This window comes from Xenopus tropicalis, chromosome 4 (genome assembly GCF_000004195.4).
Source record: "Xenopus tropicalis strain Nigerian chromosome 4, UCB_Xtro_10.0, whole genome shotgun sequence".
In the NCBI taxonomy this organism is placed as follows: Eukaryota; Metazoa; Chordata; class Amphibia; order Anura; family Pipidae; genus Xenopus; species Xenopus tropicalis.
This window is the reverse complement of record NC_030680.2, coordinates 80,482,144-80,507,911: the sequence shown is the minus strand read 5'-3', so window position 1 is coordinate 80,507,911 and position 25,768 is coordinate 80,482,144. Positions and strand designations below refer to the sequence as shown.

Below are 25,768 nucleotides of genomic sequence, written 5' to 3'. Positions count from 1 at the left end.
AAGAACTAGTGCTGATAAAGACAATGGGCCATTAGAGGCAGAAACCCACATTGCTTGGTTTGCTCTTCTGCAAAAAAAAAAACAATTTAAGAAAGAAGAAAAAGAAGATTGTCACAGAAATTCTGTAGTGTCAACAGCTAATTCTACATGAGTTATGTGTGAGACTCGTAAATACAATGTAAATGGAATTGAAACAGTTAAATGCACCCTGGAAAAAATAAAATTTAAAAAATAGTCTATGTACATGAAGGTCACTGAAAACAAGGTAACAACTGTGAAAATAGAAAAAGGAATGTGCTGCTGGCCTTGGATATGTACTGTTATCAGAACATTGTGTGGGACTTTCTGATCATTTGCATGTCTTCCCTGTGAATCAGTATAACAGTCTTTCATAGTTCAACAATTTATATAAAGCTTTCAAAGAATTCTTAATTTTTAAAGAATTCTGTCAGCAAATGGTTCTTAAATTAATTGAAATTCATTGTGCTACTTATCTGAAAATCTGAAAATGCCCCAAAATTTACAGTTTGTGCTTTATGAACTCTAATGGAAGCCCACCAAGTGACAGCACTATTGCCATTTAAAGGATGATGTTATTTACCATGGTTAACACATTATAATGTTATATAGTTAGAAAATGGTGTTTTGCACTGGAAATTTGTTAGCAAGTAATACTTTGGTGGTTGCCTTCCTACAGCTGTGGATATTCTTCAGTTATATGTGGGTAGCTAAGTTAGGCTGATGGCACAATGGCCACTTTACATTGTGAAGTCTTCCTCATCAACTTTGATTGACTTGAATGGGAAGCTCAAGTACTGTTACAATACTCTTACTGCCAGCCATTCCTTATCAAAGTCAATGGGAGGCAACAGGTGGAACTTTTAGGTTTGCAGGATAGTGCCTATTAAGTGCTCTGTGTAGCTTTGGTTCCCATATATTACATTCCAGGTTTAGAGTGTTTGAGTCTTAATTGGCTGAAAATTAACAGTTCCCTGTTCTGTTCTGTAATGTACTGTAGAAGAGTACTGTTTAAGATTAACACTAAGCAGTTTAATTGTATGGTTTTTCAAGTTAAAAAGGAAACTGATGTCTCTGTCAAAAACAATTCTACATATATATAGAGATGGATCTGTTTATAGCTACTGAACTACAGTACTTTACTACCAGTTAGTAAAAATATAATTTCTGGATATGCTGGATATGCAGTACGCTCTGAGCAGCTGTTGACAAGCTAATCTTAGGAGTCGTTTCAAATTATCAAGCAGAAAATAAGGTTGGCCTGTCATATAAGCTGATACTACAGGGCTGATTAATACATTCTGATGCTAATTACACTGGTTTCTGAGCTACCATATAATGAATTATTTACTAATCAGTCATATTTTGGCTTGAGATTTATACTCACTATATATACAGTATATTGTGAGTTGGTCAAATGACAGACAGCAGCACAGAGTATGTGATGTGAATCAGTAGAAAAGAAACTCTACTAGGAAGAGCTTCAGAGGTACAGATCTTCACTTCTTGAAGGCTGTGGTTTGCATGGGCTGTTAGTGAATCCCAAAACATAATGTGTAGCATTGCTAGCCCTCTTCTTTGTTAAGCATTTGTTACAGTAAATTTAATAAAAGTATTAAGTAACATACTGTAGCTATAGTTTTCATGAAAACATAATCCTCTATACGAAGAATACCCAAGCCTTCCTCCTCAGCTCATAAAAGCAGTTTTGTGTAGGTTATGACTCTGGGATATGTAGTATAGAACAACTGGGAAGCCACAGGTTTAGGTAGCTTTTCTTTGTTGATGCCATGAAACTGATCTAATCATTTGCTCAAAATCTAGTCATGCAGATCCAAACATAACACATACTGTGATGCACATGTGGAGCTATACTTTTATAGATAATCTGTTTGCGAACCTCGGATACTACCATATTAGAGACACTTTGTAGCTGGCAGATGTTCAGCATAGTGGTAGGTCTGGATTAGCTAGAGCACTTCAGTCTACCAGTCCCTGTGTTGAAGTTTGTGTTGTGAAATTTAAATTCCAGAAGAAGAGATCATGATATGAAGTTAGAGTATATCGGTGTGACAGCTTCCCAAGGGGCTAGAAAATAAAAAAGCAGGATGTACAGTACATTAAAACAACCTTGAAATAAAAATAAACATTAAAAGATTAACTCAGTTGCAGATTATGTTTGGGCTGAGGATTTAAGCCTGAAGGTTAGCTGAACCAAGCACTACTTTTCTGGGGATTTATATTTTGCTTCTGTAAATCAGCTATAACAAAGTGAGCAAATATACCAAATGGATGTGCATGTATTTTCTGTATGGACAGGCATAGGTATTAAATATAGAAAGTAAATTGTGGTTGTAGCATTCAAAATAATAGAAATACCTAAAGTATATCTCTAAAACATAAGATTTATTTACATCGTTACATAGTTCATTTAGATTGAAAAAAGACACTATCCATCAAGTTGAATCCTCCCATGTGAGACTGCGGAGACTTATTCCCTCCCTTCCTACCTTGCTCCAATCAATAAAGTAAACACTCGGACACTAAATACTGCCACTTGCACACTGAACTACAGATCTGCACTAATTATCTATCACAACAGTCAAATTCCATCTACCTCTGGGGACAGTTCTCAATATTCCATTATATTTTTCTATCACATTCCTGAAATAGCAAAAAGAGGTTTGAACACACACACACATACACACACACTGTGCTTCTGTTATTACCAATTGGAGAAGGTTAAATTCCCAGCCTCACCATGTATTTGCACTACTGAATATCTTTGCACAGGTAGATGCGTCTGGCACATACTTAAATGTCCTGCAACAGTCCACATTGACATATAGCAGACTTTGTTTTGATGGTGCATTACAGCACTCGTTTTAGTGAATATATGTCTGAAATATAAATGTTTGCTAAATGTAAATAGGAGACTTGCATACTCTTCTGATAAGTGTTGTAACTAGAAGGAACTGGGCTAATAGCAAACTCCAGCTAGGTAAAATGTAGCACATATATATATATATATTTAAATTGTGCATCTATTATTTATTCACTGGGCCTCCCTCAACTCCTGGACCTCCCTTCCTGCAGTCGCCCTAGTTCTGACTACCCCACTCATCAAAGACTTTAAAGCTTAAGGGATATGTGTAGAATATCATTACAAAATTAACTTTTAATATGATGCACACAGTAACTTTCTAACACAGTTTGGAATTGGTCTACTTTTTGTGTGGTTTATTTACTATTATGTTCACCAGCTCTTCAATTTAAAATTTTAGCAGCTATGATGTTGCTAGGTTTAAATTGACCCAACAACTAAAAAACTAGAATATAAATAGATGTCCTAAATAGAAATATAAAGTAACAATAACAATAACATTTTTGAACCCATTTCAAATCTGAAAAGAGAATAATAAGTACAATATGAAGTTAAAAAATAACAAATTAAAAGGTTGTTAATAATAGGATATTATATAACATAGTAGGGTTGATTCACTAAAGTGCGTTAATTTTTATCGCACGCTTTTTTGCGCTAAAAAAGACGCGACAATTAGCGCGCGATTCATTACAGTATTATCGGATGCGTTAATTTGTGCGCAACCACATGCGGTAATGTTAACGCATGTGTTAATAAGCGCGCAGAAAAGAATACTAACGCATGATTCACAAACACTTAGGCGCGCTAAATATCGCATTAGACTATGCGAAAATTAACACCTACTTGAGGCAGGCGGTAATTATAGAAAAGTACAGTTAATGAGCTTTTGGCAATAAAATATGTTATTTATTCAAGTCTGTGTTGGCCCTAGAGTGATGTAGCCTCCAGTTTGCCGCATATAAATAGTAGCATATAAATAGTAGCCACATATAAATAGTGCATATAAATTGTAGCATATAAATAGTAGCCGCATATAAATAGTGCATATAAATAGTAGCCACATATAAATAGTAGCATATAAATAGTAGCCGCATATAAATAGTGCATATAAATAGTAGCATATAAATAGTAGCCGCATATAAATAGTGCATATAAATAGTAGCATATAAATAGTAGCCGCATATAAATAGTGCATATAAATAGTAGCATATAAATAGTAGCCACATATAAATAGTGCATATAAATAGTAGCATATAAATAGTAGCCACATATAAATAGTGCATATAAATAGTAGCATATAAATAGTAGCCACATATAAATAGTAGCCACATATAAATAGTGCATATAAATAGCATATAAATAGTAGCCGCATATAAATAGTGCATATAAATAGTAGCCGCATATAAATAGTAGCCGCATATAAATAGTAGCATATAAATAGTAGCCGCATATAAATAGTGCATATAAATAGTAGCATATAAATAGTAGCTGCATATAAATAGTGCATATAAATAGTAGCATATAAATAGTAGCCACATATAAATAGTGCATATAAATAGCATATAAATAGTAGCCACATATAAATAGTGCCTATAAATAGTAGCATATAAATAGTAGCCGCATATAAATAGTAGCATATAAATATTTATATGCGGCTACTATTTATAGGCACTATTTATATGTGGCTACTATTTATATGCTACTATTTATATGTGGCTACTATTTATATGCTACTATTTATACGCGGCGACTATTAGTGCACATAATAATAGGCGTTAATTAGCGCGCATGCGGTAAATGCCGCATGCAATATCGTGCGTAAATTAGCGCAAGTATGCTTATAGTGAATCGTGCGTTAAGTGGCAAAAATTTAGACGCGATAAAATTTTTATCGCACGCTATAAATAGCGCACGTTTTAACGCACTTTAGTGAATCAGCCCTACTAAGTCATGTAAATCTCCTGTTGAACAGGAGACCAGAAAAAAAAGATTTTTTTCTAAAATACATTCAACCTATTGTTTTTATTAAAGTATTGTAACTGGACATGGGTAACATGTTTATAACTGGCACATGGGTTAATGTGCCAGAGCCTTTACTGATAAGCACATAAAACAGATAATATGATTTTCTAAGTTGTATAATCAGTCTGTTCATTACATCATTACTGGTTAGCTTACTGGTTCTTTTTAAATACTGACTTTTTGGATATAATATTTAAGCAAGAAGAGTCAGTATGTTTATCAGAATAACCCTGTCTTTTTAGTTTATTGCTAAGAATATTAGTCAAATCTGAAAATGAATCTGCATTTCAGCAATTACATCTATATCTTACAAATTGGCTGTAAGGTATGCTATTTAGTTTATGTTTAGGAAGCCCGCAATATAGTATTGCCTGAAGTTGGCTTGAAATAATCCCTAAATTCAATTTATTTAGTCGTGTTATTGCCAACAAGTGTCAGTACTAGAATTTCTAGCATTAGTAGTCATAGTGAAACCTAAATTCAAGTTATTCTCATTTAAATATTGTGTAACCTTGTGAAGGTCCTTAGAGGTGCCCACCCATATAAAGATGAGATCATCAATACAGTGTTTGTTCCATTTGATATGGTTGCTAAAAGGGTTATTATCTCCAAATATGCAGGAACTGCCCTCATACTGTATTCAATCCCGCATCTTTGGAGATAATAACCCTTTTAGCAACCATATCAATTGGTACAGATGCTATATGTAGAAGCCTTCCAGTAGTCCAAACCTTTCTGGATAACGGGTTTCCAGATAAGGAATATCTTACCTGTACTCATGTCAAAACCACAATGCAAGGCATAAAACAAACCACTGCTGCTTTCCGTAGAGTACTAGTTCTGTTAAGCAGAAACTTACAGATGTAAAATGTTCCTAAAGACCTTTTAGTACTGCTGAATAGAGTAATAAAAACAGCAGAACTACATAAAAAAGACAGAAACTCACAGTCTAGTTGTCACTGGCAGCTTCAACTGTAAGTGGCTATACAAGGCAGTTATTTAACTAAAGTAATGACAAGTACTGAACAATAAAGTGAAAATCATAATACTAAAAGATATTGTCAAAGCATTGGAGTATGGTGTATGTAATGATAAAGGGAACCTGGGGTCATGGGAGCAGTTATATGTATAATGTTTATTTTATAGTCTGTATTTAGGCATAGAGAGGATATTATGAGTTTATTTGTGCATGGAATTGTGCAGAGGAAATATCCTGTTTCTAAAGGTATTTACATTTATCTCTATTGGAATTAGCTTTCATTCATTCAGCTATTTTCTTAGCTTTCAGACATTTTCTTACAAAGAAATTTCCTGTGGTGGGAACAGTGGGAAAGGTAAATAGTTGGCAAGTGTTGGAAGTCGCATGGGCCAACAGGCAGGAGCCTTGTTCCAAAGTGCACAAAGGATATTAGACTCATGTTCTTGTGTGAAGGAAAGCTATGTTCTGAACAAAAACATAGCCAGCAATACCCTAATATCCCAAAAAGTGATCTATCCAAAAGTATAATGCCAATCATATTGGCATATAGATATCAATACATATTTCTGTTTTACATTGTTTTCCTTGAGCTACCATTTTGTGATGTGGTGTGTGCTCATACACAGTAAGAAATGTATTTCCCATAACAGGAATAAGTTTGGGAGCAGAGGCATGCCTCTGTCCATTATTTGGCTGATGTTTGTGTGCCCTTGGTTTGTTACATAGATAATATGGTTTGAAAAAAGACAAAAGTTCATCAAGGTAAAGCCTATCAAATGAACCCCATTCTCAAGGTGAGGCTTTACAAGAGCCATATAAAGAGGCAAACTTTTGTTTTCATCTCTTAAGGTTTGCAAGACAGTACTTTATTTGCTTTCCTAGCCATTGAGTGACACGTCTTAGAGTTGAACAACTTGTTACCTACAAAAAAACCCAAATTAAAGCACAATGAAAGGTTAATATAAATTAAAAGTAAGTCTAAAGGCATTCTTTTTAAGTACTTACTGCATATCTAAATTCCCAGATCCCTGCTTGCTTCTCTGAGATATTGTGCTGGCAGCCTACAGCAGTGTGAAGACTACAGTGACATCACTGAAATCTCTCTTCCCTTCCTGTAGGCTGTTCTGAGCTACACATGCCCACCAGCCAATCAGAAGCGGATCTGGCAAAGGGGAGGGGCGGGAGGGAATGAAACACATGTGCAGTATGAAGCAAGGAGGGAAAGGAAGGGAGAATACCTTTTTAGAGATGGCTGCCTGTTCTAGAAAATGTGAAGTAAGTGTGACTGAGTAAATATTTGATTAGGTGAGCCAAAAGTGTGCTGTTTTTACTAAACAATATGAGGACTATTGGGCAGTATGCTTTTTAAATTTTGACTTGCATTCTCCTTTAAGTATACTCCCAACACAATACTGTTTAATATTATTTCTAAGTAGGGATGCCCCCAATCCAGGATTCAATTCAGGTTTCAGCAAAAATGGAGACAGTACTTACAGTGCTGAGCTCCAGGTCATTAATAAACAAGTTTGAAAAGCAAAGGGCCAAGGGCACACCCACTTGGTGCTCTAACAACAACACTGGTCCATTTGGAAAATACAGCAATGAAGTTTACACAAGCACAACCGGGCAATCCCACCTGGTGCATGGACCCTGGGAGACAGCACTTCCCCAGTAATACAGAAGGAATTAGGTGCCAGCACACAAAGTGATGCAGGTGAGGAACAAGCCCCTGGTGTTTTTTAAGTTACACAAAGTAACTACAATGTTTCAGGGGCATGTCCCTTCATCTGGAGATCACTACCTCCTCACCTGGTAGCTGGGGAGGTAGTCTGTTCTTGGGTAAAGTTAACAATTTCTCTAGATCAAGACCTGTTTAGAGATTTGGAAGCACTAGAGTTATTTGTTAAAACAGCTGCCCAGCTCTTGAGATTAATTCTCCATCTTTGACATTTGTGTATTTGACAGATACTCTGAACAGGGTGCTAAGGATAATATTTTGTGATGCATAAAATTAAGTTTTAAAACCTTAATGATTTTGTGTTCCCAATGTACACAGGCCTGTTGGCTGAATAATTCTGTTTGAGTTCCCAGTGTGAAATGGCATGTTGCCATTTATTTTCTGCTGAAAAATATACTATGTTCTGGTTCAGTGATGCCTAATTTGTGTTTCTTTTATGCCAAGAAGGTTTAGTTTTATGTCTGGGTGGCCTAGCTACTACTGTACTTATACTGTTGTGCCTCTCATAAATTCAGCTGTCAAAATTGTTTTTTCAAATATGACAAAGTGAGACATAGAACCTCCCCCCACAAAAATGATGTTCTGCACCGTGACTTAAATAAAGAAAATAGTGTAGCAATTTACAAAATAAGGTGTTTGTTTATATACTGTATGTGTACCTTTCCAATTAGAAACCTTTGAATAGGGAGGCTTTGTCCAATCACCTTTTTATTTACTGCACTGGATCTGGAGGGACTTAGTGATATCCCAGGGACCCACCCAGTAAATAACACCTGTCTGATGATAGACAACTTCAACCCCTAATAATGTACAGGACTGAGAAATAAGACCTTTTTGTCAGTTGTACTGTATATATCCTGACCAGTACTCATGACAGCTGTAACTAGTAACCATATTGTTACACTATTTATTTTTACTTTTTATAATGGATTGATGTTTGATCAGATAGTTGTTACGTATTCCTGCTTTCATTAATATGATCGTTATTCATAAGGGAACATTATGCATTGTGCCCTTTCTTTGCACTTAACAACCTGACCTGCAGCTCTAATAGTGATCTCACCTATTAGTGAAAACTCAGAGGAAGCAGTTTTTAATAAATATTTAAAGAAATTCTTCTCGTTTGGCTGCAGGTATAATATTTCTGTGGAGATTTATCAATGTTAAAGTTTGATTTTTGATTTTTACGATTAAAATTTTTCAAAAACTTCTGTCTGATATTTATTAAGTGCAAAAAAACGCAAAAATTTGCCATCTAAAAGCTTGAGTTTCTATAGAAGTCAATGGGGTTGATTCACTAAAGGGCAATAAAATGAGCGCTATTTATAGCATGCGTTAAAAATTGTATTGCTTATTTTTTGCGACTTAACGCTCGATTCACTAAAAGGACAGGTGTCATAATTAAGATGCGATGTTCTTTGCGTTATTTAACTCGCAATAAGCGTTTTTCTTGCGTTAATTCCCGATGCGTGCATTATTTTCCACTTTAACCATTACTTTTTACGCACGTAACCATTACTTTCGGAAAACTACTGTTCTGAAACTGACCATTTCCCTGAAAACTGGAGGATGCATGACTCTAGGGCCAACACATACTTGAATAAATCCCACTGCAAAGTCCATTGTGTTGCCAAAAGCTCACGAACCGCAATTTTGTTTAAGTACCGCCTGCCCCAAGTAGGTGGTAATATTCGCACAGACTAATGCGATATTTAGCGAGTTTAACACTTCATATGTGTTTGTGAATCATGCGTTAGTTTTATTTCTATGCGAGAATTAACGCAATGCGGGGTTAATAACGCATTGCGATAGTGCATTTTTTTGCGCATGCGATATGCGTCTTAACGCATGCGAAATGACTTTGATGAATCTGGACTTAATTATCGCATGCTTTTTAATGCAAAAAAGCATGCGATAGGCGTTATCGACCTTTAGTGAACTGGCCCCAATGGGTGTTGTCCTAGGCAAAGACAAGCCATATTTGCAATTTGAGTTTTTTATTCAAACAAGTTTTCCTTATTAATAAATAAGAAAGTATTCAATATGCAAGTTTATTCGATTTAGAAAAACAAACTCAAAGATTGATAAATAAGCCAACTATTGTTAGGATTTCTTATTTAAATGAACTGCAAGGAAAGGAATTTCTATGGCCATGGACACATTTGCACATTGTCATGTATTTCCCAGACATGATTAACAGAAGAAATAAGAAATATGCTAGAAGTAAAAATGAGCTTCACACATCTGCCATAATTAATATTTTATTTCTTTTCATTAGCACATCTATACTCGAATTCCAAATCTTCCATTCTTGTATCTCATTTTTATGGGAGATCTCAATCATGCAGCTGGATCCAAGTGGAACAGCTTGCTATAATGGAAACATTTTGACAGCTACTATTTCTATCAAGTTTGTTCCATTGTAGTACAGATTTTATTTTGGTTTATAATAATCTGTGGAAGGATCATATCTGACACCTACAGTAAGTTCGAACACTTATGCAGTAGCCAGATCCAGACTAGATCAATAATACCCATGGTATAATTCACTTCAGAGCACATGAATAGTGGGAAAAGACTTTGGGGGGAATTCACAAAAGTGTCTGTAAGAACACAGTCCTTAGAGTCCTTAGTGCCAAACTGTAAAAATGTTGTAAGCATGACAAATTCACAAAATGGATCTTATAGTTTTATGAACTTGTCGCTAATCCCGTTCGTTATCACTGAGTAATTTTGACATAAAAAATGTCTGTAAAAATGTCTTGGTTATTACTAATTCTCAGAAAAGTTGTACACAAAAATAGCCACACCCACTTTTAATGACATTTTTTGAAAATTGTTGGTAGAGGTGGAAAAATGATGGGAAATTGATCTGTGAATGGGTCAGTGCAAATTGAACATTTTTATACAGGTATTGGACCTATTATCCAGAATGCAGGGGACCTAGGGCTTTCTAGATAAGGGATCTTTCCATAATTTGGATCCACATACTTTAAGTCTGCTATAAAATCATTTAAACATGAAATAAACCCAATATGATTGTTTTGCTTCAATAAGGATTCATTATATCTTAGTTGGGATCAAGTACAAGGTACTGTTTTATTATTACAGAGAAAAAGGAAATCATTTAAAAAAATTATAATTATTTGCTTATAATGGAGTCTATGGGAGATGATCTTTCTATAATTCGGAACTTTCTGGATAACGGGTTTCCGGATAATGGATCCCATACCTGTACAACATTTTTCTTTACAGACATTTTTGTGAATTCCAACCTTTTTGTTGCTGCTGAGATGGGCAGCTCATGTAAAACTGACATATCTTGTGAGTGAGATTAAACAGTTTTCATTTAGGTATATTTATTTAAAGGGTTGATCACTTTAAAATTAACTTTTCGTATAACATGGAGCTTGATATTCTGAGACAATGTGAAAGTGGTCTTCACTTTTTATTTCCTGTGGTTTTTGTATGATTCAGCCCTTTGTTCAGCAGCTCTCCACTTTGGAATTTCAGCATGTATCTGTTGCTATGGTCCATATTACCATAGCAACCAGCCAGCGGTTTTAATGAGAGACTGGAAAATGAATAGCAGAGGGACTGAATAGAAAGATTAGTAATAAAATGTAACAATAACAATAAAAATGCAGCTTTACAGAGCAATCATTTTTGTCTGCTGTGGTCAGTGAACCCCTTTTAAAAAAAGAGAATAAAAAGGCAAATAATTCAAAACTTATAAAAAATGAAGACTAATTAAAAAGCCATTCTTTATATTAGGTATATGCTGTATGTGCAATTATTATCACAGCTATTCATCATTAGCTCATGATTTGTATAGGCTCATAACCATGTAGGCAATATTTCCTTTAATTTCTTCTTGATATCTGCACAAAAAAATTCTGCATATCACACAAAATTCTTTGTATTCACTACAATTTGTTTCTGATCGTCATGGGAGTCAGAAAGTATTTTTTTTCCCTCTTGAGGCATAATTGGCACTAGCTGCAGATTGGGTTTTATGCCTTCCTCTGGATCAAAACAGTGGATATATGATAATGTATTTTAAGCGGTAGGACCTTGCCAGAGTGCTGCAAAGGAAATTTTAGCAAAGGGAGAAAGGAAGTTTTCTCCTGTGACTGAACAGTGGGTTGATAGATACAGACGCTACTACTGCTTGTGCTAGGTGACAGCCTGCTTGGATTTCCTATCATCCAGATACTACAGATTCAAGACTGGCAACAGGGCTGCTGAATTCTCTGATGGTTGGTGATGCAGCTCCTGCTGGTAGTTTGGGGCCATCCTCTCTGTAGGTAGAGGCAGTCTAATATTCAGTGGTGGATATAATGACATATAATGATCTCAAGTCTTCAGTGAGGAATGGCAGAGCATAGTAGTGATTTTGGCTTTAGAATAATGCCTTGGGTTAGGCTGGCAAGGTCCCATTTATTTGATAAAATGTTAATAAATGTTGTGGCCATTTTACCCATCTCTATCTCCTTGTCATGTGTGTATGAAGTAATTGGTGTCTGAAGGAATATAGCTTTTCAAAGTTTGACCCTGTCTACGTACTGAAGCTTTATAGCATCCAGAATGATTTTGGTAATTTCAGTTAAACACAGATTTCTGGAGGACAAGGACAAGCTTCTCTTTTTCAATTGACCTTAAAAGCTTGCAAATGCAAAATTATTTTTAATTAATAATTTCATCTTTATACAGTTCATAGGAAAACCTGAGTATTGTGTCCTTGGTCAGGGTTAGAGCACTAGAATCATTCCCACTACGTGCATAGGATTATCCCATAGTAAATCCAGACAGACGAGAATTTGATTCTCTTCTTCTGGAATTACTATGGGATAATCGCATGCAATTCATTAATATATATTATTCTATATCAAATGTAAAGATGATTAAATTGTCATTGGCATTGTATTATACAGGTATGGGATCCCTTATCCCGAAACCCGTTATCCAGAAAGCTCCGAATTACGGAAAGCCTGTCTCCCATAGACTCCATTTTAATCAAATAATTCACATTTTTAAAACTGATTTCCTTTTTCTCTGTAGAAATAAAACAGTACCTTGTTATTGATCCCAACTAAGATATAAATAATCCTTATTGGATGCAAAACAATCCTAATGGGTTTAATTAATGTTTTATTGATTTTTTAGTACACTTAAGGTATGGAGAACCAAATTACGGAAAGACCCCTTATCCGGAATACCCTTGGTCCCAAGCATTCTGGATAATGGGTCCTATACCTGTACTAACTACAGAATGAAAACTATTTGGATTTATGTAGATTCAGGAATCAAATTAGATTCCTCCAATTCTTTTAAATGATCAGTGCTTCTCTAATCGATTGCATGATTGCAATTAAAAGCAAGTGCTAGTCTAAATAATATTAAACTTCTGGAGTTATCTGGAACATTAAACAGGAGCAGCAATTATGTGCATACATGTAAAAGTTAAAACTTGGTACAGATACACAGACCATGCATGGGCAGATCTTATTGTATTTTTTTCTTTCAGATTTGCCCAGTATTACATTATGTGAAGCTCCAAAGATGTTATAGGCAAAATCATGGTTTAAAAAAGCCTAGAGTAGCTTAATGGAGCACTCATATTACCCTTACTTGTAATAGAGAATTCTGTGAACAGGAATGGGCTTCTGAAAATCATCAGTATTATTAAAGGTCAAGCTTTAATTAACTGCATTTTTAGACAAGTAGGGAATGAGCAGAATGAGACTAAATGTTAAAGTGAACAAGCTAGCCACTTGGTCAGAGCAGAGAATGCCAACAGCCTGAAATTGTTATCATTATACACCAGTCCTGCAGACATACAGACTGCAAACATACACTTGTGACAGTGAATAACGGAAATTTTAATTGAAGAATAAACTGGCTAACAAAAAAACATGAGAAAATCAGATATTCCTATGGTTCTTAACGAACTAATGCAATTGCACCCAATACATTAAAATGCATGCAAGTATACTTTGATGCAGATTTGACACAATTGCACTGCAAATTGCTGAGATGTCATATTTTTTCTCCACTCAGTGCCAAAATGTTGCCTGTGTGGAATTCTTTAAGTACAACACACATTGACAAAGGCGACAGTAGAAACCCTGTAATTACTGCCAGTTTGAAGGTGGCAGTAGCTCCAGGGTTTCCTATCATCAGTAGTGCACTTATGTGCAGTTCAGAACAGGAGGTAGCAGTGATGCTCTGGCTCTGAGTGCACCTATAGGTAAGTGCAACAAGGATGTTTGCAGATACCTTTAAAAATTGGCATCATGATATTATGCATTAATATTATTAATATATATATATATATATATATATATATAATATAACCAACAGAATAATACAATTTTTATATAAAATAGTACTGAATGCTTTCTTTCAATGTCACACATGTTGGTAATTTAGATTAGGAATAAGCAATTTTAGCTTCACAGCTGTTCCTCTGCTTCATATCCCATTGTAATTCAGCAGCTGGCTACTGAAGGCCACTGGCAGTTTTTATATCAACTTTTTTTAAGTATTGATTGCATTTTGTTCTGCTTTCTGACTTATTTGAAGAAAGTATTCTAAAGCAAAGAGAATATATATATATATTTATATATATTCAAAAAATAGCTGCACTCGCTTATTAGAGAGAATGCCTGGGTGCACACTGCGTAAATATACAGTGTCATAATCACTATCATAACAGACTGTCATATAAAGCAGGGCACTCACAGGACTAGTTTGGTTCCTTTAATGTACTTTTTGTCTATTTTCGATCTTAATAGACACTGAGCCTTTCACTTATGTTTTGTGCTGTATCTCTTAAAATCTGTCCTATCTATGCCGGTATAATCTTGCATATTGAATATGGTTTTTGATCTATGCTGTGGTTTTAAACTGTAACAATCCCACTTTATGCAACATTTTTCAATAGTAAATATGTACATTTTCACATTATTATGCCCACAGTTTCCAGATAAGCTAATAACAGCAAACTGATCACTTGCTCACATACGGTTTCCTAGCAACTACTTACACACTTTTTGGCGCCATTTTCTGGGGGAGGGGTATAAGGTTTGGTGGTTTTCACTCTGTTGTTACCTTGACAAAGGTCTCAAGGAAGTTTGAAACATTGGAATAACAAATTAACTTTATTTCTTTTTCACCATACTTTTAAATCCTGTGAGTGCCCTGCTTTATATGACAGTCTATATATATATAGGATCTTTGTATGCCATTTTAAATCCTGCACCCAAAGCTGAACAACCAGTCCGGATCTGAGTGTGGCTGCTCAACATTCATATATATATATATATATATATATAAATCCAGGACGACCTAACACACAAAGCCAAATGCAATTAAAATACAGTATATTGTAAAAAAACACATAAAGGCCCAATAACATAGCAATGTTTTGGTGCTTCTAGACACCTTGATCAAGCCATGGGTACATATATACAACATACTTTATAGCAAGGTATCCACTTCTTAATGATTACACAGGAAATTACATCATACCATTATTATATCTATACAGAGTCCAGGTGTCACAGCTCAATTACAAACCCTTTAAAACAATAGGAGACATAAAGAAAAATTAAAACAGGCAACTATATCCTATAAAAACATATAAGTCAAAATCTTTATTATGTCCCTGCAGCACTTAAGTTTGCAACCAGTGTATAGCACCGAAATGTTGCTATGTTATTGGGTCTGTATGTATTTTTTTTACAATATATTTTAACTGCATTTGAATGTGTGCGGGGTGACTTTGTGCACCTGACAAGTGATTTGGGGAGTGCTGCATATAATGATAACGTATATATATATATTTATTTATTTATTTTTTTCAAAATCCCAACTTTCCAAAATGATTATTTGACAGTTGCAGCCCCTTTACTAATATTTTCATGCATATGCATTCAAATAGCTTGCTTACATGTGTTTGGATTTTTTTTTTGTTAGATCTGCACCCCAGATTTAGTGGTGTTCCTGGCCTGTGCCAGTCACAAGCTAAAAGAACGCTTACAAAAACGTGCTGAGCAACAAGGGCGCCCAGATGATAATCTCAAAGCTATCCAGCGGAGACTGATGAATTTCAAGCAGAATGCAGTCCCGTTGGTCAACTACTTCCAGGAAAAAGGTCTCATCATCACAGTAAGTCAAATGAAAAAGGCTACCTTTTGTAACTGAGTGTCTGAATACAAGTGTAACTGAGGAATTCCGATAAATGGTCTTATCATTTTGCACCCCCTATATTTGTGTACAATATTATGAGGCTAGAGACAGATATTTACCTATATGCAGTACCACCTTCTACTGACTATATTAAAATTCATCCAAAAAAGGATTTAAAAAATGTTTTTTAAATAATAGGGCACCCAAGTGGTAAGCTAAACTGGGCTGATGGCTGATCACATGGGGCCTGTACGAGAAAGGTGTAAGAATAATGCCTGGATCTTATTTATGGACCCTTGTGTTTTTGACATAGTCATTCCTTTATTTATAAACAAAACCTGAACAGACCTTGATTGTTTAAGGGGTAATTTTAAGCCTATACATTACTAGTGGGCTATTAACTTGCTTGAGTCAACAACAAAGTCTGTCAGTAAAAGCAAGCAGAAATTACATTATTATGATATGTGCAAGTTTTTCTTTTTTTCACAATAGCCTTATTGATTGTTCTCTCAGTTAGTAAATGGAGATTCCATGGTCACTAAAAAAGACTCAGCATCCCACTTAATTAGTCTCTCTGGGGTGAGTCAAAATTACACCTCATTTTAGATACTTCCTCTGATTTACAGCAGCATTTTTCCCCATATTCCCTTTAAAGCAAAGATTTAGTTTAATGTTGATGAAAACTAACTTTAATGGGAAAACAGCATGTAACTGAGCGGTGGATTTTCAAACTATGCTCTAATTATGGAGTATAATCTGACCATAGTTGACCTCTTCTATAGCCTCCTGTGTTATATTGCTCTTTGTGGTTGGGCAGATAAAGCAGGAGTAAATGCTATTTCATTCTATTAAAGATATTTATAACTAAGAGGAGTGTAATCCAATAATGTTAATAATTTTTCAGTGCAAATATTGTTTGTTTCCCTTATTTCCTAGCAACTGCCTAGCAACCATGGATTTATTGTTATAAATGTAGCTGACACCAAAATAACACTCTGACCTCCTTGTATGCCAGTTTTTACAGTTACTAGGTGTTCAGCTGTGCAGACAGGGCATGAGATGTTCATTTTGTGTTCTATAACTTTTAAAGGAAAATGCAATTATCCATTATATCATGTAAGGTTAGTCTCCAACAGCAAGCAGACCAAATGCTAGTTGCCAGGTAACCCATGATAGATATTTAATTAGCTCTTTCACTCTGGAAACCCACGATTACACATGATAGGGGGGCTCAAAATGGTGTGGCTGGCCCTCTATTAGCAGTAAGGCAGAACACACCATAGATTTCTAGGATGACAGCAAAGCTTTTATGTGTTAAAATATAACTTCAGTGCTTATAGATTCAGTAATACCTTGATGATTTGTCTTTTCCCTAACTTTGTAAATTATCTTGATGTGTATAACAGTTATATTATATATATATATTCAGCTTTCATTTAATTTCTCTATACCATTCATACAGATAATGCATGAAAGATTGCAAAGTACTGTATCTGATATCACTGGTATACTGTGTGATCATTTGTTTATTGAGCAAGGATAATTTTATTTACTAACACTGAGCAAATTTGCCCCAAGCAGTAACCTATAGCAACCAACAAGGCTAAACGTGATAAGTCTAAACATGCATTATAATGGAAGCACATTTCTAATTATTTTTTAATGGGTTACTGCAATGGGACACATGAACCCCAGCATAGCACTCAGTTCAGTAAAGCTACTGAGTTAGGCAAACTGTAAAACACAGCCTTGGATGTATGGTAACAGTTACATTTTTTTTCTTAATGGAATGTAGGCTTTTCACCATTTACATCTTAGCAGTCAGTAAATTGTATTTAAATGAAGGAAGAGCTGTTGAATAGAACCTCTTTCCTCGGACAACTTGCGCTGTGGTTTACCCTGAAATAGCCTATGTATTAGTATGATGTAGATATGGTAATATACAGTATCATTTGTAGTTTAATGTAGAAAGTGTTATTCTGGGAAAATCACAAAAAATTTAGAGAATTAAAGGGTATAACAGTTTAAATAGAACTGCTGTAATTGTGGTTATTGTAACATTGCACCACCCATAACCTTCACATTATATTATAATCTCTTAAAATCCCCAAAAAGGGTTTAGCAGGTGGTGTAAATCAGGAGTATGTACCAGTAGAGATATCCTTTACTAAGTTCAAACCTACAGAAAAACCACAGCATTTATTAGTAACATACTGCTTTGCTGTTTGGCTACATCTACCTATTGGCACTCCCATTCATTCAGTCGCTTTACACTCTTGTTTTAACGCTTACATTGTTGTACTATGTTTTTGGTGTCAATGTTTTCTAACTCCCTACTTAATGTTAACTGCAGAATTTTTTACCATGGAACCCTTAATATACTTGTATAATTGTATAATTTACATTTACTGTATATCTTACTTTCTAACAAAATTTCTCTTAACAAACCAGTTTACCACATTTCAATAACAAGACACATTGTTCTAGTATTAATAGCAATGTACAGTATGTAGCAATGTTGTATTATCTCTACATTTTAGTGTAGTCTGAATAGCTTCTTACCCAATGACAGTGTAAAACAATAAGAGGGGTCCTGAAAAATAAACATCTAAAAGAAAAAGGATTGAAAGCCATTGGGTGGAAGTTTGCTATTTCAGAGTTAAATGTGCAACAGTATTTTTGCTCTGTCACATTAAAGATCCTACTGAGTATTAAGTGATTCATTTATGCGCTGTTCTTTCTCACCATCTGTTCTGTGGTACAGTTTTAAAAATAAAGATACATTCTTTATATCAGTCCAACACGACAAGAAAAATGAATATTTTTTATATTTTTCAGTAGGACTGATGTGTTACTTTACAACTGGTTTATTACCTTTAAGAGGGGCTTGGATGATTTTGTGAACAAACTTAATATCCAGGGCTATTGTAATACTAATCTACAGTAAGTGTTGATGTTGGTATATATGGTTTATGTATTTGAGTGTATAGATAGGTCAGTACAGGTTTATGTGTGTGCAGCATTGAACTCTGGTCTTTTTTCAGCCCTATATAACTATGTAACTAACTATATAGGGATCAAGCCTGAGTGCTATATTGAATAGCACTTGAGCACTTTGCTATGTGTTGGTGCCTCTGTGCAGCTAGTGTAATACAGAATGAGTTGTCCTTGGAAGCATTGGGTCTTGCTTTGCATTAGAAAGTGCTTTTGGTTGTATAGGCCCAGAATGCACTGTAGCTGAGAAATCATTTAATTATTAGTAAATATATATTATAAATAATAAAAGGAAATGCAGAGCTACAGTAACATCATAGATTGCTTCGTTCAAGTGATTACTTGCAGATTTACAGAATTACAGAATTACACAGTACAGTGCTTATTCCTTTTAAATGACTGAGCATTGGTGACTTTACTCTTATTGTGAGGGCTCTGTCATCCTGTTGTGTCTTGAAAATAAATTGCATTGCCTGCTAACTTTTACTGTAATTTTATCTAGTCCCACTTGCATTCTGGCCTCTTTCAACGCCAAACTACTTTTCATCACTTCAGTAAATCTACTGTGCTCTCCCTACTGATGCATTATTCCAAGGCAAAGAAGCCACTGACAGCAGACCATAATGAACAGACAGATTCAGGGCATACTGGTGAATGCCAGAACAGTACAACTGTGGTGGTAATAAGCATATGTGCCTGCAGATATTGAGTCACTGGACTATGCATGGGACTAGAATATTTTTCCTTCAGCCCTACATGGAGGCTGATCGCGGCCCATGAAAAAGTACAAGCCAAGAATCAGCCCAGACGCTGACATTAGCTTTCTTCCTTGACCATTATGTCAACCAAGGTGCAGGCCCACATGGTGGATATGAGAGCTCAAACGCTAGAGTTTGCATTTCAGAGCTGATATTCACCATGTGTGCCTGCACCTGGGCTGACACGAAGGTTCCGCGTGCAGGCAAATTAAAAAGCTAATGTCAACATTGGCACTAATTCTCGGCTTGAGCCTCCGTGTGGCATTAGCCTAATTGATATCTGAGAGGAGCTTACGCAGATATTAAAGGGGTGGTTCTGTTTCAGTCCCTTTCCTATTAATAATACAGTCTCTTATTTAATCCAATGCCTGGTTGCAAGGGTAATTCAAGCTGTCTTAAATTAGTCAGCCAGATCAGCAGGAGAACCAGGGGCCAGGCTTAGGAAACTACTCCAACCCATATTATTTTTGATTAAAAGGCTGCATATTTCAATTGATGTATATTGCCAAGTTGCTTGAAATTATGTTTACTTTTCAAAAAGCTTCAATTGTGTTTGGGCAGAGTTCCTCTTTAATTTAAATGTGAATGACCCCTTTAAAAAGGCCTAATAACCTATAGCACCAATCAGAAGGTAGCATTTACTGGTCATCTGTATAACGGCAAACATATTAATGGTCTGGATTGTGGATTCTTGCAAATACCAAAGGGGCTGCTATTGGGCTGGTAGGGGGTTGTTTAGGTCACTGTGTAATACATGGGGACCAGTGATCTAATGGCTGGCCTAAGGGCAAGACAATAAAATCAGCCACGTTCCATTGACAAATTACCAATAACAATAGCCAGGTATGGAAAAGCTGGACCACTAAAAGTTTTATTTAAGCACAACATTAGAAAGTCTTGGGTGTTTCCTGCCTAACAGGGGTGCATACTCTTCCAATGCTGAGGCCCATAGGGAGCCCTGTTGCTACAGCCTCGTCAGGAGGGGGCAAAAGCTCCAGGGTTACCCTGCGTCAATAGGCGCAGCAGCACACAATTTAGAATGGAAGGCAGGAAGGACTGAGCAAGCACAACTATAAGGAAATGCAAGGAGAGCATGTTGACAAAAGAACCTTTAATAAAAGTGGTTTTAAGCACAACTGACTGCAGGGAAATTGCAGGGACCGCTGCTGCACTTGAGGATGTACATGAGCCCTTTATTTTTTAGCTGCGGCTGCTGAATCTGTGGTCCAGATCCTCTGTGGTTATTGTTACTGGTTAATTGGAAGCTAAATGAGCACCTGGTCCCAACATTGTTTTTAGTGAGTTTACAAACATTTGGTTCTAGTTCATTTAAAAGACTGTAAACATTCTCAGGGGTGGATGCGAGGCTCACTGGGGCTGCTACCCCAGGGCCCCCACACTTCTGACTGCACACTTACCTGCTCACCCACTCACCGGCTGCCAGTCCCTTCCCCCCACATGCGTACCTTATACTTCTGCACAATCGTGGAAGGGAGTGTAGCAGGGGAGCGGCAGGTGGGGATGCGGTCTGGGCCATAAGTGCCGGGGCCCCCCAGATATTTTCCCCAGTCCAACCCTGAACATTCTATAGACATCTAGGTATAGACTAAAACAGTGAATATATATAAATATAGTCAATTTAAGGTGATGCAGCAGACAAATATCTCTCACAGTGAGGCCAGTCTACATTGTGAGTACATTGAATAATTAACACCATACATATTATTATGCTTCTGATTATTAATTAGATATACTTCAGTTGTTATTGGCAGCCTACAAAAGCCAGTTTGTAAAGTGGATATCCATTTCTGAAATAGAAAAGAAGTGTTTGGTATACCTGCATGTCCAGAGCAGAGTCAAGTGTTGCATATTAACTTGTATGCTTGTATGCCCAGTATTGGTAATTGAAAACTGATTCATAAAAACACATTATTAGCAATTGTGAATAATTACAAGCAGCAATTGTAAAAAAAAAAAAAGAAAAAAAAGTCCTGTTTAGTCATAGTAATGAAATACATTTCATTAAATATGGCATGTGTAATTTGTATACAAATAATTCATAGGGGCAATGCTCATTTCTGTCTTAATAACTGTAAATAATGAATAATGAAAAACTGATTTATACATCTGAATACTTAATTTACAGCTATCTTTAAACTGCATTATTTTCTTTTTCCAAACAGCTTTGTAATCAGAGCTGTAATTTGGTGTACTACCAGCCTAGGTACAATCCCATCTCCTAGCAGCTGCATCACCGATTTTGCTGCCAGTGTCCAGTGATTGAGAGTGTACGAAATAAACAAAAAAGACACTTATGTACAGCCCCCCCCCCCAAAGCTACTACCCAACGGCCCAGCCCATGGTTGCCTATATAATAAAAGAGCCCTGATGTCCAAGCACAACAGGCTGTTTCCTTGTATGCATTTACTCACCTCTTATACAATAACATATATAATCATCAAATGTGGCATTTGGAAGAAAACTCTGTCCATAATAAATAACAGGCAATGGAATTCAGTAATCAGTGTTCAATATTAAACTATTATTGTAGTTGAAAAAAAACTGAGAAATGTCTTCAGAAATGAATGTCAAGATCCCATTTGTTGTGAGCTATCAGCTCGATGAGCCTTCTAGAGTCACATTATGTAAGACTCTTAATATGTCAGATGCAGCGAGGTCTTCTATCCAGTCATTGTTTATTTAACCCTCCATACTGTAAATTATGCCTGGCTCAATAATTTGAAAAATAAATGCATCAGCAGTGAAATTTTTACTGCACCTGGTGAGAAAATAACACTGTAGTTACTGTAGTATATAAATCTGACTCACCAGATCTTTTGTAGTCATACCATAAAATGTAACGCTATCTGCTTGTTGAATATGTGTCTCAAGTCCTTAAAGGAGCAGTTCAGTGTAAAAATAGATAGACTGCTCAAAATAAAAAATGTTTTCAATATAGTTAGTTAGCCAAAATTGTAATCTATAAAGGCTGGAGTGGGTAGATGTCTAACATAATAGCCAGAACTCTACTTCCTGTCTGCTGTCTAAGCTGTAAGCCGTCAGTAACCAATCAGTGACTTAAAGGGGGGGGGCATATGGGACACAATTGTTTAGTTAGTTTTTGAATCTGACCTACATGCTTACAAACTAACTGAACAGCTATGTCCCATATGCTTCCCCCTAAAGTCACTGACTAAATAAGAGGTTAGAGAGCTGAAAGCAGGAAGTAGTGTTCTGGCTATTATGTTAGACATCTACTTATTCCAGCCTTTATAGATTACATTTTTGCCTAACTTACCATATTAGAAATATGTTTTATTTTTGGCAGTCTGTTTTACCCAGTTTCATTTTTACACTGATCTGTTCCTTTAGTGATACTGTCATAATTTTTATGGTGTACTTATTATTTCTAAATTACACTGTTTACATAGCAAATAATTCACTCTACCATTTAAAATTTTATTTCTGAACTAATATTGTTGAGTAGGCAGCCATCTCAGTGCATTGTGCCTGAGTCTGAGCTTTCAGAAGGAGTCAGCGCTACACATTAGAACTGCTTTCAGATAACCGGTTGTTTCTCCTACTCCCATGTAACTAGAGGAGTCCCAAGCCAGACTTGGTTTTCTTACTGTTGAGTGCTATTCTGTTATCCTATTCTATCTTGCTACCTTCCCATTGTTCTGCTAATCAGATGCTTGGGGGGAAAGGGAAGGGGAGGGGTGATATCACTCCAACTTGCAACACAGCAGTAAAGTGTGACTGAAGTTATCAAAGTCACATGGAAAATGAAGAATATGGCTAGCCGCATGTAAAATTTCAAAATTAAATATAAAAAAATCTATTTGGGTTTTTAGAAACAGATTTCAATGCAGGATTCTGCTGGCGAAGCTCTATTAACTGATGTATTTTGAAAAAAAAACATGTTTTCCCATGAAAGTATTCCTTTAAAAAAACTGACCAGAAAAAAAATGCTTTACAGCTGCTGATTCCAAACTCCATAGAAAGAAAAATCCAAGCAATGTATAGTAGTGTAAAAGTGGCCATACACGGGCAGATTTCACCTGCCAATTCAGGTACTTCAGACTGATTGGGGCAGATAAACTGCAGATAATAGGCAGTGTATGGGCACCCCTGACAGGTCCACCCAACTGACATCTGGCCTAAAATTACCCAGATCTTGACTGTTCAGGTTTAATTTTTTGTTGGATCGTGGACAACACTAGCTAATTGCTTCAGTCTGACAGTGCCTATGCCTGCCATTTTAATGCGATCGTTAATGCATTAAACCAATTTTAAAAAAATACCCTTTACATACTAAGACCCTAATGCATTAAAGGACTTTGAGGATCTTTTACCAGAACCGCGGTAACATCTTTTCAATCTGTGTAAAGGTGGCCACCCAAGGTAGCTGATATTGGGCTAATTTGATTGTTTGGCACTAGGGCAGTAAATCCACTAGTGCAAAATGATTCACTGATAAAACTGGAAATTTATTTATGGCATTAGATAAGCAATTCAAGAACAGTGATACTGAGGAAACATGGCTTCACGAGTAACATGACTGGGCAGTAAAAATAAAAGGTACCTTGTTTTGAAGGTGGCAGTTATGAAAGAGTATGTCTGTATTTTTAAAATGATTTAAATAAGCTGCAGTGGAAATGCATGATAAGTCTTAATGTATATACATTATAAGGCAGTAGGCAAATGTAGGAGTATGCTACAGACATCCCATTTAAATGAAGAGGAAGTTGCTCTATTCCTGCTACAGATAAAGGCTGCATGTTTGTCTTTATAATGGGAAGTTGTAAAGGAGACATACTGGAATCCTGACCAAACAACTTGGTGCAAACTTGCTTAGAGTTTTCATTAAACACTTTATGAGCAGTATTAGCTGTTTTACACTGCTAGTATCATGGATTTGTAACAGAAGAGCTTCCTACTGTTGTGTTTGGGTGGCTGTATGTCCCCTTTAATTACTCCAGTATTGACAGAAGTAGCAGTGATGCCTGTACTTTTAACAAAAGTTTTTAAATTTGCTGTGTGATAATTTCATGTCACATATTGTTTCTGAAAATGTTATATTGTCAATCTAGTGATCTCTGAAAGTAACACTGGGTAATAATAACTATAAAAGTTATATTTTTTTTAGAGTTATATTTGACCCTACCTCTTTGGCATTCAAGTAAAACTGATCACCATATAAACAAATAAGCTTTTCCAATATTTTTTATGTGTAATATATATATTTTCCACATCTGCTGTATATTACAGAATGTAGGCTTTTTTTACTGTATGATTGCCCTTGTTGGATCTGTGACACAGTATGGAGCTCTGATTTGTACAGAACCACCTGTTTCATGGGTAAATCTAATGTGTTTACAGAGAATTTGCTTTATACACAGTATCAATATATCTTTTTATATCTTCAGTTTTTCCATTGCTTTTCATTTGCTATGCAGAGCATGGTTTCTGATCTCGGAAAAGGAAATCTATTAATTTTACACTTAAACAGCTGAATAAATACATTATAGTTTGCATACAGGATGTGTAAATATGTTTTTTGCCAAACCACATCTCATAGCAAATAAGAAATGGTATAAGGCGTTGTTATTAGTAGCCAACTAATATAGAGCACAGCAACAGATGGGGTTGTAAACCCAAAAATACAATTTTGCCTAATACAAGGACTCTAAGCAACTTTCAATAACTTTAAGTTTATTTGTAAACATAATTACTACTGTAAACAGTCTGTCTTTTCATTGCTGTCCTAAACACTGCTTGCTATTGTAGCTGAAATCAGCTCATTAAGAGATGAGTTAAACAATCATGAAAGCATGGCTCATTTATAAATGCAGCTGAAGTGTACAAGTGCAATTTCATGTACAAGTCGGCATGTTTTTTTACCCACAATGCAGAATTTTTGCCCATAATTCCATTGTAATTGCGGTCAGAAAGGGAAGTTGTTCCAAGGCAAACCTGATGCAATTGTGCTAAAAATCTTCTGTTTTGTGATATATTATTTTTATCTTCTCATCGTCAAAATGACTTCTGCCTGTGATTCATTAGGCGCAAGTATGCTGATTCTTTTGTCTGCTGTGGGAAGCCTGGTGCTACCTGCATTAATAGGCAGACTGCCCATGATTCATCTAAACAGACTGGCAGGGCACATTGGTGCTACACAG

At 35.8% G+C, this 25,768-nt stretch overlaps 1 protein-coding gene across 3 annotated transcripts in view; it reads left to right on the top strand.

Annotated features, from left to right (window-relative positions):
- Nucleotides 1–25,768, top strand: part of ak5 (adenylate kinase 5) — a 112,093-nt gene that overhangs the window by 21,106 nt on the left and 65,219 nt on the right. For all 3 annotated transcript variants that reach the window (XM_012960520.3, NM_001112994.1, XM_031899783.1), the window contains one exon: nucleotides 15,622–15,813. In XM_012960520.3, coding sequence (XP_012815974.2) covers nucleotides 15,622–15,813 — 192 coding nt within the window. The remainder of the gene's footprint in view (nucleotides 1–15,621; nucleotides 15,814–25,768) is intronic.